The 12,186-nt window shown below is 48.4% G+C and overlaps 1 protein-coding gene across 5 annotated transcripts in view; it reads left to right on the top strand.

Annotated features, from left to right (window-relative positions):
- LOC127056376 (retinol-binding protein 1) overlaps window positions 1-12,186 on the top strand; it is a 130,504-nt gene that overhangs the window by 21,756 nt on the left and 96,562 nt on the right. For all 5 annotated transcript variants that reach the window (XM_050964159.1, XM_050964160.1, XM_050964162.1 and 2 more), the window contains exon 2: window positions 10,726-10,877. In XM_050964159.1, coding sequence (XP_050820116.1) covers window positions 10,757-10,877 — 121 coding nt within the window. In that variant the 5' untranslated portion in view covers window positions 10,726-10,756. The remainder of the gene's footprint in view (window positions 1-10,725; window positions 10,878-12,186) is intronic.

Below are 12,186 nucleotides of genomic sequence, written 5' to 3'. Positions count from 1 at the left end.
CCCTGCTGGTGCTGGGGAGGGGAGAGGTGCAGCCAGCAGCGCACTGCCTGGGGCCACGGCTGGTGCTGGGGAGAGGAGTGTTGGTGGGGCCAGCAGGTTCCCTATGTACCTCTTTTTGCCTCCCTGCCTTCTTTGAGATCTCTCCTTGTCTAGCAGGCCTATACTGGTTGCAGTTGAGTGCCTGCCTCCACGATAGTCAGTTGTGAGAGCTGCGTGAGGGTGTGATCAAGGTGCTTGCCTGTAAGCAGGACAGGCTCTCCTCCCTTCTGCCTCTTCTCAGTACGCGGTTTGTAGACCTCATTGCACTGCTTCTTGTGTCCTGTTGCCTCACAGGTATTATGGAGGGGAAAAGCTGCCACTAAAGTGGAGATAGAGCAGCTGATTCCTGACTTTGAACAGCTAGACACAAGGGTACAACTTGGAGTTGTGTGGTTGATGAAGGTAGGAAGGAGCACTTTAATTGTCAGCCATGATAGTGTTCTGTATGGGTGTTCTATGGGCGTAGAGCTTTGGGTGCTGCTAAGAACTGTGTAATGCTTGCTGTATGTTTATAAATATGACTAGGTGTCTTCCTGAAGCTATACATTATGTGGTGCTTGCTATACATTTACAAATACTGTTCGCTTTGATTACCGCTATGCATTATTGCAGTATTGGTTGTGAAGTAATAAAGATAATTTGATTCTCCAAAAATAGAAATTTACTGAGTGGGGGAAAAACCAGTGTGGAAAACCAGTGTGCAACCCTCTTTCCCCCTCCCCCCCAGCACTGTTATACAAATTAACAAAACTTAATAGGTGAAAATATAAAATTAGAAAGGAAATAAACATTAGTACATTTGAGTTAGACCAGCAGGGACTCTTGTGCTGGACTCCCCCACTCCTTGAGTACACAAATATAGTCCATTGTACATATACGCCAACGGGGCTTCTCACAGATCAGCATATGTAAACTGTTTTCCTTGCTGTCTCCTGGCATGGAGTGGAGGGGTAATGTGCACTGGGATGCCACATTGTATGTTAGGGGAGTGTAGGGAGCAGTGACCATTGTGTTCCCTAAGGTCTGCAAAGGGTGGAAAGTCTCTGGATTTTTAGACCTGTAGGTCAATCAGGGTCTGCAGCATTTGGGTTTGCTGCCTCAGAAGACCCATGTCCTGATGCATTTCCCTCTTCTTGTCTTGCTGGGACTTCTGGGCCTTTTTCTAGTCCTCTCTTTTTTTCCATGTTTTCAGACACATTGGCCTTCCAAGCCCTTTTTTTCCATGTTTTCCAATGTTTCAGACACATTGGCCTTCCAAGTCCAGTGCAGCAGTGGCTTGAGAATCTTGCAGAACATGTCCTCTTCTTTCTATTTCTCCTGTCCCTCGGCCTAACCCAATAGGAGAATAAGAAGCAGATGGCAGCTCTACTTCTGTTTATTGTGTGGCATGCAGTTCCCTGTAGAAGTGGCAGGTCTGCTTCATTGCATGAGATCTGTTGTTGGCCTCTTCAGCCTTGTGGTGCCTGGTGAAGTTCCTTTGCTGTCACACGGCACTGCTACTGATCCCTGTCATACCCCTTTGCCTGCATCCCCCGTGCAATCTAGTTGTATATATTCTTGGCTGGCCTGTAGCTGTGCTTGCACAATCCTTTCTCCACACAGGCCCACGAGATCCAGTACTTCATGTTTTACTCCAGCCAAGAGCTTGTCGCAGTTGGGCAATTGCAAACAACAAGGGTGAGCTGGTAGGTGTACTCACTAAGGTGGGCAATTAGGAAAAAGGATTTCAAAAACATGCAGGGGGGGCATGGATTGCATCTGTTCTCTGTGACCCTGAGGCAGTGAAGTTTAAAGTTGTGAGTTTAAAGCGGTCACTGTTGCAAGGAATGGGGCACTGTGGAACAGCTGCTGGAAGACCTTTAAGGTCAACACAAGTTATATAGTATCTACTCCTGAGGGCTTTCTGTGCCAAAACGGTAAAAATTCTGTGCTCAATATTTTAAAATTCTGCAAATTTTATTTGTCAAATAAATGTGGAGGCTAGATGCGGGCTGCTCACTGGGGGATCCAGGTGTGTGTCAGGGATCTGGGTGCAGTGGTAATGGGACTATGCAGCGAAGTCGAGGTGAAGGTGAGTGGGGGTCAGAGTGGGGGGCCCAGATGCTGATGGAGTGGGGCTTGGGGGAGGGACCCAGGTGTGACTGGTTGGGGCTCAGTGGGGTTGAGATCCAGGTGTGGCTGGTTGGGGCTCAGTGGGGTTGGGATCCAGGTGCAGGTGGCTTATTGGGGTGGTTCAGGTGCAGAGGGAATGCGGCTCTTTGAGTGTAGGGGCATGAGACTTGGTGGGAGGGTCTGAGTATGAGGGGTTCTGGATCCATGGGGTTGGGTGGGTGGAGGAGCAGCTCCCTTTAGAGGGATCCTTCCCTTTGCAGCTGAGGAATGATGGGTGCATGAATCTGGTGTAAGAGGAGTTTGAAGAACTTCCTGCAGCTGGGGGAGAAACTGGTGGGTGGGTCTAACCCGGTCCTAGATGCCATGCAGGGGGAAGAGGAAGTCCCATCCTCCCCATCAGGGACTAGCAGCTGAGCCCAGTGCAAGGTAGGAGCCACCAAATGGGTCTTCCCCAGTCCCACCTACTGCCTCACAGTGATTTACCTGTCTGCCAGTAGCCCTGGGCACCCAAACCATACTACTGGGGAGGGTTGCATGACAGCTCTTGTGGCTTCCCTTTGCTTTCTTGTCAGTCATTTTTCTGTGGAGAAACAAAGAAGTCTTTGGGGGACATAAATTCTGCACATGCCCAATGGTGCAGAATCTCCCTAGCAGTAAGTATCCTCACTTGCACTGTGTTGGTCTCAGTAGGTCGACCATGGCTCTGTGCGATTTGAGAAGGTGGTTTTATTCCATTGCTGTAATGGAGTGCTTATGTCAGCCAAAGAAAAAGTTGAATATAGACATGTGCACAAATAGTTCTATACAAGGTGACTTGCATCTGCCTACCTTTGTAGTGTAGACCAGGCCTAAGTCTTAGGTTCATTTTGAGAGTTTTCCTCTCCTGGCACAAAAGTAGTCTTTAGATACTCAATCTGGGTGCTACAAAATATTGGGGTTAAAATTGTCATGATTTAACATTACAGGAAAGCTGTTATGTGCCCCAGGATTGAATTTTGCTTGAATGGGGTGCAATAAGTGGAAACGGGGGTGGAATCTTCATTTGGGGAAGATTTTTTTTTTTATTTTTAATGGCAGCTATCTAACGCTGCTCAGGGGATTGGAATCTTTATGTCCAGCAAAATTTGGCAGATTAGAGATGAAGAGAAGATGATTATACTGGGTGCAGTTAGACCAGCAGGGACTCTGGAGTCACCCACTCCTTGGTATAAGAGAAGGTGCTGACAACATGAGGGCACCTCCCCTTTGGAATGCATCTCCCTTCCCATCTCTGGTCTGAAATAGCCCTAAGCCTGCTTGCCTTCCAGGCACACTGCAAAGCTCATCTATTTGAGTGGGCTGTCAGAAAGGGCTGAAGCACTTGGGGTGGGTTTTCTGTTTGGGGAGTAGGTGGGCTGGGAGGTTTACTTCATATGGGGCCTGCTGAGTGTTGATTAGGATGCAATGTGTTGGATGGTAGGAGGAGGTGCTTTGTAACTCCTCATTATTGTGTGTGTAAATTGATGTCAGTGGAGCTTAGAGCTCTGCATGGGTGTTCTTTTGTGTGGAGCTTTTAAGTCAAAATGAAAATAAATATATGGTTTGTACTAGCAGTGCTATCTGGTTATTACTAATAAAAATGTACTTTTTGAGTCCACCTTTAGAGTCTGAAGTATAAATCTGTGAAACCAGGGCCTGAGCTTTCCAGGGCACGTAGAAATCTTTCCCAGGTGGGAAGCAACCATCCACTTCTGTGGAATATAAATACACTTTCATTAAAAATAAATCCCATTTATAACCCTCGTGGGGGGAAAAAGAAAGCTGTGAACCAAGTATAACCAATGCAGTAATGTCTTCCTAAGTCTGCAAAGAAACAGCTCTGGTGTCCTGCCTCTACTGGCAGAAGGGAGCATGGCTGCTGCTGTTGTTCCTATGAATAGGGAGCCCCAGGAGTAGTGGGGGACACAACCATTCCAGTGGAGGGCTTTGTGTGTTTGTAGTGCTGACATCACCTGCCATCTGCACACAGGGCTCTGTGGAGGCTTGGGCTGGGGAGGAACAGCATAAATTGAGCTATTGGGGCCAGGTGATGCCCAGTAATGACAACTTGTCCTGGCTTGAACTGATTTATGGGGGGGGGACAGCTCAGATTAATTTGCCACCTGTGTAAGGGGGCAGCAGAGTTCATCCAGCACTAGCTAAGTAATAAGAATGCACCTAAATTCTTAACGTATAGGCCTTTGCAAACAGGCTTGAATATCTATATCCTAACAGGTGAATGCTTAGACAGGTTGGCAACAGAGTGGATTGATTGAGATCACTGATTTTAATCATGATTTAAATTATCAGTTGTAAATGTGTTTTACATTTGTACTTTTTAGTTATTTTCCTAAAGAAAGGTTGATTCTTATTGGTCAGTAACCACTGACACATGTTGATTTGCAACTAGATATAGTCTTTACACTAAATGTGGTGCTGCTTCTTCGAGTGATTGTTCATGTCCATTCCAAGCAGGTGTGTGTGCGCCCCGTGCACGCCAGCTAGAAGATTTTCCCCTAGCAGTGTCCGTAGGGTTGGCCTGGGTGCCCCCTGGAGTGATGCCTTCATGGCACCCAGTATAGGACCCCGCCGACCCTCCACCCCCTCAGTTCCTTCCTACTGCCGGTGACGGCTAACTGGAACTTTGCTTGCTCTTGCAGCAAGCACTTTAGCAGTGTCTGATAGACCTTAATTGTATATAGTTCTCAGTTTAATTGTTGTTTCCCTATTGTTGGTTGTTAGGACGTTTCTTTCCCTCTCCTGGGGTATGCCCGGGTCTCCAGGTTTTAAGCTCTGTGAGGCCTGTGGCAAGCTTATGCCCAAGAGTGATCCTCGCTCTTCCTGCCTGTGGTGCCTTGGTGAGAGTCACCAGGAGGAGAAGTGCCGCATTTGCAAAGGTTTCCACCCCAGAGCTCTTAAAGACTGAGAGCAGAGACTAAAACTCCTGCTAATGGAGGCGGCATTGAGACCACAATCTGACCCGGGACCCACTGGCCGAGCACGACTTCCTCAGTGCGCAGTGCTCCGGCACTAACTATACACAAAATGGGCCCGGCTAAAGACTCTAAAGCCCACCAGCACCACTCATCATCTCTGGAGCCAGTAAAAAAGAGGCCAGTGAGGGGCCGCTCAGCGGTGCCCACAAGTGGATAGGGATAGACTGCCTCCTCTTTGCTCCTATCCAGGGTTTCGGGGACTCCTGCCCTGGATGGAGTTCAGTCAAGTCCAAACACCCTCTCCTCCCCCCCCTCCCCGGTCACCGGACCACTGAGGGGACATACAACCACCATCGACGCCAGGAGTGTTAAAGAAATGATGTGCCTTCTAGTGCCATCCTCCCAACAAAGGAGGGATAAATAGCTGGCGACTGCATTCCCCCGTTCCACTCCAAGGGTAAACTGGCCATGATTGCGCGTCAGTCTCCATCTCCAGCAACACCTGCGCAAATGCAAGAACCGCACTGCTCCCCAGAGTCGGGGCACCGATCGTTGGCAACTCAGGGTACTGCTCCTCCATGGTCCTCCTACTCGGAGACCTCGGAGTCAGAGGTGGAGCAGGAGATCCAGGTCACGACAGAGTTACCAATCATACCTGGCACCATGGCAGCAATAATGGCATCCCCCTGCCCAATGGCCCTTCTGGACGCCCTGAGCTTACCATCAGAGCCAGGGCCAAGTTCAAGGTCCGTGGTCCAGAACGGCATCGGTGTCGTAAGCATCCTTCATCCCACAGTCAGTGCCGGCACTGCCAGGGGCAGCACCGCCATCTGGGGTAGTGGCACCGCTAGCTCAGGCAGCTCCGGCACCGATACTTCAACTAGCTCTGGCACTGTTTCTCCAGACAATGGTACCACCAATGGCTCTGGTTCTGACCCCACTGACACCGTCTACCTCAGTACTGCTGGACTTGTCAGCCCCGGCACCGACCGCGCTGCCGAAGTCTCCATCAGCTCCGGCCCCACTGATTGAACACTGGGTGCCAAGGGACCCCAGGGTGCCGAAGGTAGCGAACAGGGCCCGCTACATGTTCTCTCATCCTCTTCCTCGCCTGACGAAGTGGTTGCGGGGACATCTACATCGACGGTCTGTGTTCTTCAACAGCTCCTGAGGCAGGCTGCCCACAGCCTGGGGATACAGGCAGAGGAGGTGGAGGAGGATGTAGACACGGTCATTGATATCCAGGCCCATCCAGGGTTGCGTTGCCACTGACACATCTCTAACTGTAACTGACACATTTAAAAATCTGTTGCAAACATCCGCTTCTCTGGCCCCTCCAGCCAAGAAAACTGAGCGACGCTACTTCGTTCCCTCTAAGGGTTACGAACATCTTTATACCCGCTCTCCCCCAGACTCTTTGGTGATCAATGTGGCCAATCAAAGAGAATGCCAAGGTTTTCAGGGCTCCACCCCAAAAAACAGAGATGCCAAGAAACTGGACCTATTTGGCCAAAAGGTCTACTCGACTGGGGCCCGCAGCCTCTGATAGCCAACAAGCAGGCTATAGTAAGCCGCTACGGGCATAACACCTGCTCGTCTATGACTAAGTTTGCGGAGCTCCTTCACCAGGAGGCTTGGGTGGAGTCTCCACATTCGTGAAGGGAGGGAAACTGGTCTCCAGAGCATCACTACAAGCGGCTTTGGACGCAGTGGATGCAGCCTCCCGCACACTGGCCACAGAGGTAGTGATGAGACAAGGCTCTTGGGTGCAGGGTTCCGGTCTACCACATGAGGTCCAACAGACGATTCAGGACCTTCCTTTTGAAGGATCAGCTCTCTTCTCTGAAAAGACAGATAAGAGACTTCATAGTTTGGAGGACTTGAGAGCTACCTTGCGCTCTCTGGGACTTCACATGCCGGCTATCCAGCACCGGCATTTTGGGCCTCAGCCTGCCCCTTGGCTTTATCAACCACAAAACCACCAGGACGTTCCAGATAAGTGTAACAGGAGTACTAGAAGAAAACAACCTTCCTCCTCTACGCAAAACTCTGGCCAGCCAAAACCCACACCTGAACCTAGACCAACCTTTTGAGGGTACGGTTGAGGATGGCTTTCCAGTATGATCTCTGGTTCCTTCCCATCTTACCTTCTCGTCCCGTCTATCCCCTTTTTACCAGGCCTGGTCCTGAATTACTTCAGACTGCTGGGTGCTCTGCACAGTAGATAGGGGATATGCTATCCAATTCTATATTCCCTGCCTACCCAACCGTGTTCCCCGTCCCTTTTCAGGGACCCCTCTCACAAGCAATGTCTAATTCAAGAAGTGCATTCCCTCCTCTCGGTAGGGGCAGTAGAGGAGGTTCCTCAGGAGCTAAGGGGCAACGGGTTCTGCTCCTGGTATTTCCTAATACCGAAGGCCAAGGAGGGCCTCAGACGCATCCTGGACCTGTGACAGGTCAACAGGCATGTAAAGCAACTCAAGTTTTGCATGGTTTCACTAACCTCCATTATCCCCTCCCTGGATCCAGGAGACTGGTACGCCACCCTCGACTTGAAGGATGCGTATTTTTATATCACAATAGTCCCACATCACAGATGCTACCTCAGATTCGTGGCCGGCAGAGGCCACTGTCAGTTTGCTGTCCTCCCGTTTGGACTGTCAACTGCCCCCCATTTATTGACAGCATGCATGGCAGTTGTTGCAGTGTTCCTGTACAAATGCCAGATACAAAATTTTCCATATCTCGATGACTGGCTAGTCAAGGGGCGCTCAAGAGCCAGGTGGAGGCTCAGGTCGAATTTATAAGAAGGATCTTCCTTGAACTAGGTCTCCTCATAAATGAGGAAAAAACTACCTTGTCCCCGGTGCAGAAGATAGAGTACATAAGCGCAGTCCTGGACTCAACCTGAGCCAAGGTGTACCTCCCAGAAGCCAAGTTTTGATCACTGCGGGATATCATACAGGGCCTCAGACAGTTCCCCACCACCTCAGCGAGGAACTGCCTAAGACTACTGGGGCACATGGCCTTATGCACCTAGGTGGTGCAGCACGTCAGGCTGAGACTGCATCCACTCAGTCTTGGCTAGTGTCAGTGTATCGGTCAGCTCGAGATGCTCTGGACTGCATTGTAACCGTGCCTCACTCAGTGTTGGACTCCCTTCTGTGGTGGCTCAACCCGCAGGTGGTTTGCGTGGGAGTGCCCTCTCTTTCTTTGGTGACAGACTTCTCGGATCTGGGCTGGGGAGCTCAGCTAGGGGACCTGAGCACTTAAGGCCTCTAGTCTCAGACGAACCTCCCTCTATACATCAATGTCAAAGAGCTGAGAGCAGTGTATCTGGCATGCTATGCTTTCAAGGCCCATGTGCTGGGCCGCTGTGTCTAGTCCTCACAGACAACACCTTGGCAAAGTTCTATATCAACGAACAGGGGAGAGTGCACACTCCTCTCCCCTGTGCCGGGAAGCGCTCGCACTGTGAGACTTCTGTGTAGAACACTCAGTCCACCTACAGGCGTCATACCTCCCAGGGGTTCAGAATGCACTGGTGGATAGCCTCAGCTGGACCTTCCATGGCCACGAATGATCCCTTCAACCAGATGTGGTGAACTCAGTCTTCCGATTCTGGGGCTCTTCCCAGATAGACCTGTTCGCCAATTGTGGCAACAGGAAGTGTCAGGCATTCTGCTCCCTTAGGAGTCACAGCCTGGGGTCCACTGGGAATGCCTTCCTTCTCTCTTGGGTGGACCACCTGCTCTATGCTTTTCCACCTATCCTGCTGGTCCACATGGTGCTCCTCAAGATCTGCAGGGACTGGGCTTAAGTTATACTGATAGTGCCGGCGTGGCTGCACCAACACTAGTTCACCTCGCTCCTGGAAATTTCGGTGGCGGCTCCACTCATCTTACTGCTGGTCCAGGACCTGATCACACAGGACCATGGCAGACCCCGGCACCCAAATCTGGAGTCCCTTTACCTCACAGCCTGGATGCCCCATGGCTAAGTGCCGCAGAGCAGTTGTGTTTGGACCAGGTCAAACAAGTCATCCTGGGTAGTAGAAAGCCTTCCACCAGGACAACATACCTTGCCAAGTGGAAACATTTCTCCATCTGGGCCGAGCAATGCTAACAGTAGCCTCTTCTTGCCCCCTTACCGTTCATACTGGACGGCCTCTTGCACCTAAAACGTCAAGATCTATCCCTGTCATCAGTAAAGATCCATTTAGCTGCCATCTCTGCCTTCCATTCACTCATTGGATGTACGCAGAGCCTTATCCTTTTATATAGAGAATACTAAGCCATTTCGGAAGTCTGTCCAACTTTTTGTGACCGTGGCAGATACACTGAGAGGACAAAGGAAACCTTTCATTCTATCTCATTGTGGATCACATCTTGCATTAAGGAGTGTTACGGCCTGGCAAAGGTGCCCGCCTCGCCGATTACTGCCCACTCCCCAAGGGCAAGGCACAGGAAGTAATTCTTGCTAGTCTGCGCTGATTAGGCCTCAACAGTTATTGTGTCTAGGTTTGGGCACCACATTTCAGAAAAGATGTGGACAAATTAGAGAAAGTCCAGAGAAGAGCAACAAAAATGATTCAAGGTCTAGGAAACGTGACCTGTAAGGGAAGATTTAAAAAATTGGGTTGGTTTAGTCTAGAGAAGAGAAGTCTGAAGGTGGGACACGATAACAGTTTTTAAATACATAAAAGGAGGAGGGAGAAAAATTTTCCTTAACCTCATAGGATAGGACAGGAAGCCATGGGTTTAAATTGCAGCAAGGGCTGTTTATGTTGGACTTCAGGAAAAAATTCCTAACTTTCAGGGTGGTTAAGCACTGGAATAAATTGTACAGGGAGATTGTGAAATCTCAGTCATTGAAGATTTTTTAAGAGCAGATTAGGCAAATGCCTGTCAGGGAGGCATAATACTTAGTCCTGCATTGAGTGCGTGGGACTGGACTAGAAGGCCTTTTGAGATCCCTTTCATTCCTACAGTTCTGTCCTCCAGACAGTTAAAAACCTTTTAAGTCCTGTCAGTGCTCCAATGCAGATATATTCTCTATTTGTCAGGAATCTACCTTGTAGCAAGGTTCCCCTGCCATTATGATTACTGTAGTATAGATGGCCTTGCCTTGTTATTTAGCTGCATGTGTAGCTCTTTTTGACATCTACAATTTAAGCATCTTTTTTTATTTTGTTGTACTTCTGGAAATGTGGATACAGACACAGGATTTATGATGTATGGTGTTTTGTCTTACTGATGCAAAAATGTATGTTTTGTGAAAAACATTAAGACCATGAAGGTTCTGTTGATAGCTCTCGAGCAATCATCTTGTTCAGAAGACCATTTTAATTTCTGGTAGCATACTTTCCTACATTTTCTGTTTCCAGACATCATTAGGGGTGTGTCTGTAGATTTAACTTCTGTACAGATATAGGTTTTTTTATTTTAATACTCAGCTGGCATATATTCTCATGGTGCTGTCTGCTGATCCCTTGACATTTTACTTATGTTCCAATGATGGACAGTTCTGAAAATGGTAATTCATTATTTATTATTGTGAGAAACAGCTCTGGAATACCTCTCTGAGGGAAGGGTTATTTTAATCGTTATTTTTCTTTTAGGGTGAAATGCTGGTCAAGATCTTGATGTGCAATGTCTCTCACGATGAAGAGCCGGATTCCTCTTGTTCTCCTTGCCTGTGGCTCCTTTAACCCCATCACAAACATGCACATGCGTTTATTTGAGCTGGCTAGAGATCACCTTCATCAAACAGGTAAGTAGGATGGAGTTTATGCAGCCCTCTTGTGGAACATGGAGTATTTGAAATGAAAGGGAGGTTGGATTTTCCAGTCTTAGGACTAAAGGCTGATTGGCTGTTTTAACACTTATTTTCATGGTCTTATTTTTTACTAATTAAGTGTGACTCTTTGATAACACATTGGATGGAATGTTGAATAAAGAAATTCTAATGTTACCTCCTCCTTTTGAGTCTTGTTACCCTCCTTGGAGCTTTTATAACAAGGTGTTCACACAATTGCAGTTTGTTTTGTCAACAATTTTAAGATCTCATTTGCAGTGGAAATTTGCTGCAGGCTGGGTCTGGTGAAAGGTCACCCTTCTTTGGAACACAGAAGAAGTACTGATGCTGAAATTTCGGGATTTTATGATAAGGTGGTAATTTAATATGAAGAAATGATGCAGTTTGCAGTTTTAACTACCAGGTAAAACTGGGAAGGGGTGTGGGGAAGTGAGATTCATTACCCCTATTCATTAAGGGCTAGAGCTTTCTTCCCCTAGCAAAATAGTCCTATATGAGGGACAGGAGGTCAAAATTTCAGCAAGCTAGGAAGTCTCAGCAGCTAAGTGGAGTGGCTAGTGGCCTAGAGAATCAGCAGTCTAAAAGAAAGCAAGAAATCTGAAGCAGCAGTGTTGCTATGAAGGAAAGAATCCCAAAATTGATTAACTCTTAATTCCTGAGTGCTTTCTCCCAGAAATTGTTAGGGAGTGGGGATAAATAATTGATCGGAAATGGCCGGGGGACAGGGGGATCTAAGGAATGGGTAGGGAGATAAGGCATTTGAAAGTGGTTGGAGAATAGCATTAGCAGAAATTGTTTGGTCAAACATGGGAATCCAGAAATTCTGCTAACCTGCACTGGTTAGAGAGGCACTTGCATGCTAATAGTATGCTTTGAGAGGAAACTGTGATTTTTCTGGAGGGAGAATTGCTGAGCTGCCTCTGTACTAAAGGGTTTCAGTCCTCTAGGGGCACCAGAACTAAATGGTTAAAAGGAGTTTGAAGTTGGCTTCCCCTCTTTTGGGCTACTGCTCCCCCTGCTGTACAGTTGGACAAAGAGAGTATGGGCAGGGGTGGGAGTGGGTCATGATTCCATCTGCTCCAATATGCAAGGCAGCAAGCTGAGGTGGTGTGAAATGGGAAACAATCTGATACTGGAACAGGCCAGTGGCTGATTGCTTTTCTGAAGGAAGGACTGAACCTGGAAATGAATTATGACTGAAGCACAGTTCATTCCCTGGTCTGCTCTAAGGGCAGTGCAGCCAGGCACTGCCCCTCACTCTGGC

Source organism: Gopherus flavomarginatus, chromosome 8 (assembly GCF_025201925.1).
Source record: "Gopherus flavomarginatus isolate rGopFla2 chromosome 8, rGopFla2.mat.asm, whole genome shotgun sequence".
NCBI lineage: Eukaryota > Metazoa > Chordata > Testudines > Testudinidae > Gopherus > Gopherus flavomarginatus.
The sequence above is the reverse complement of the archived record's forward strand: the minus strand, read 5'-3'. Positions and strand labels throughout refer to the sequence as shown.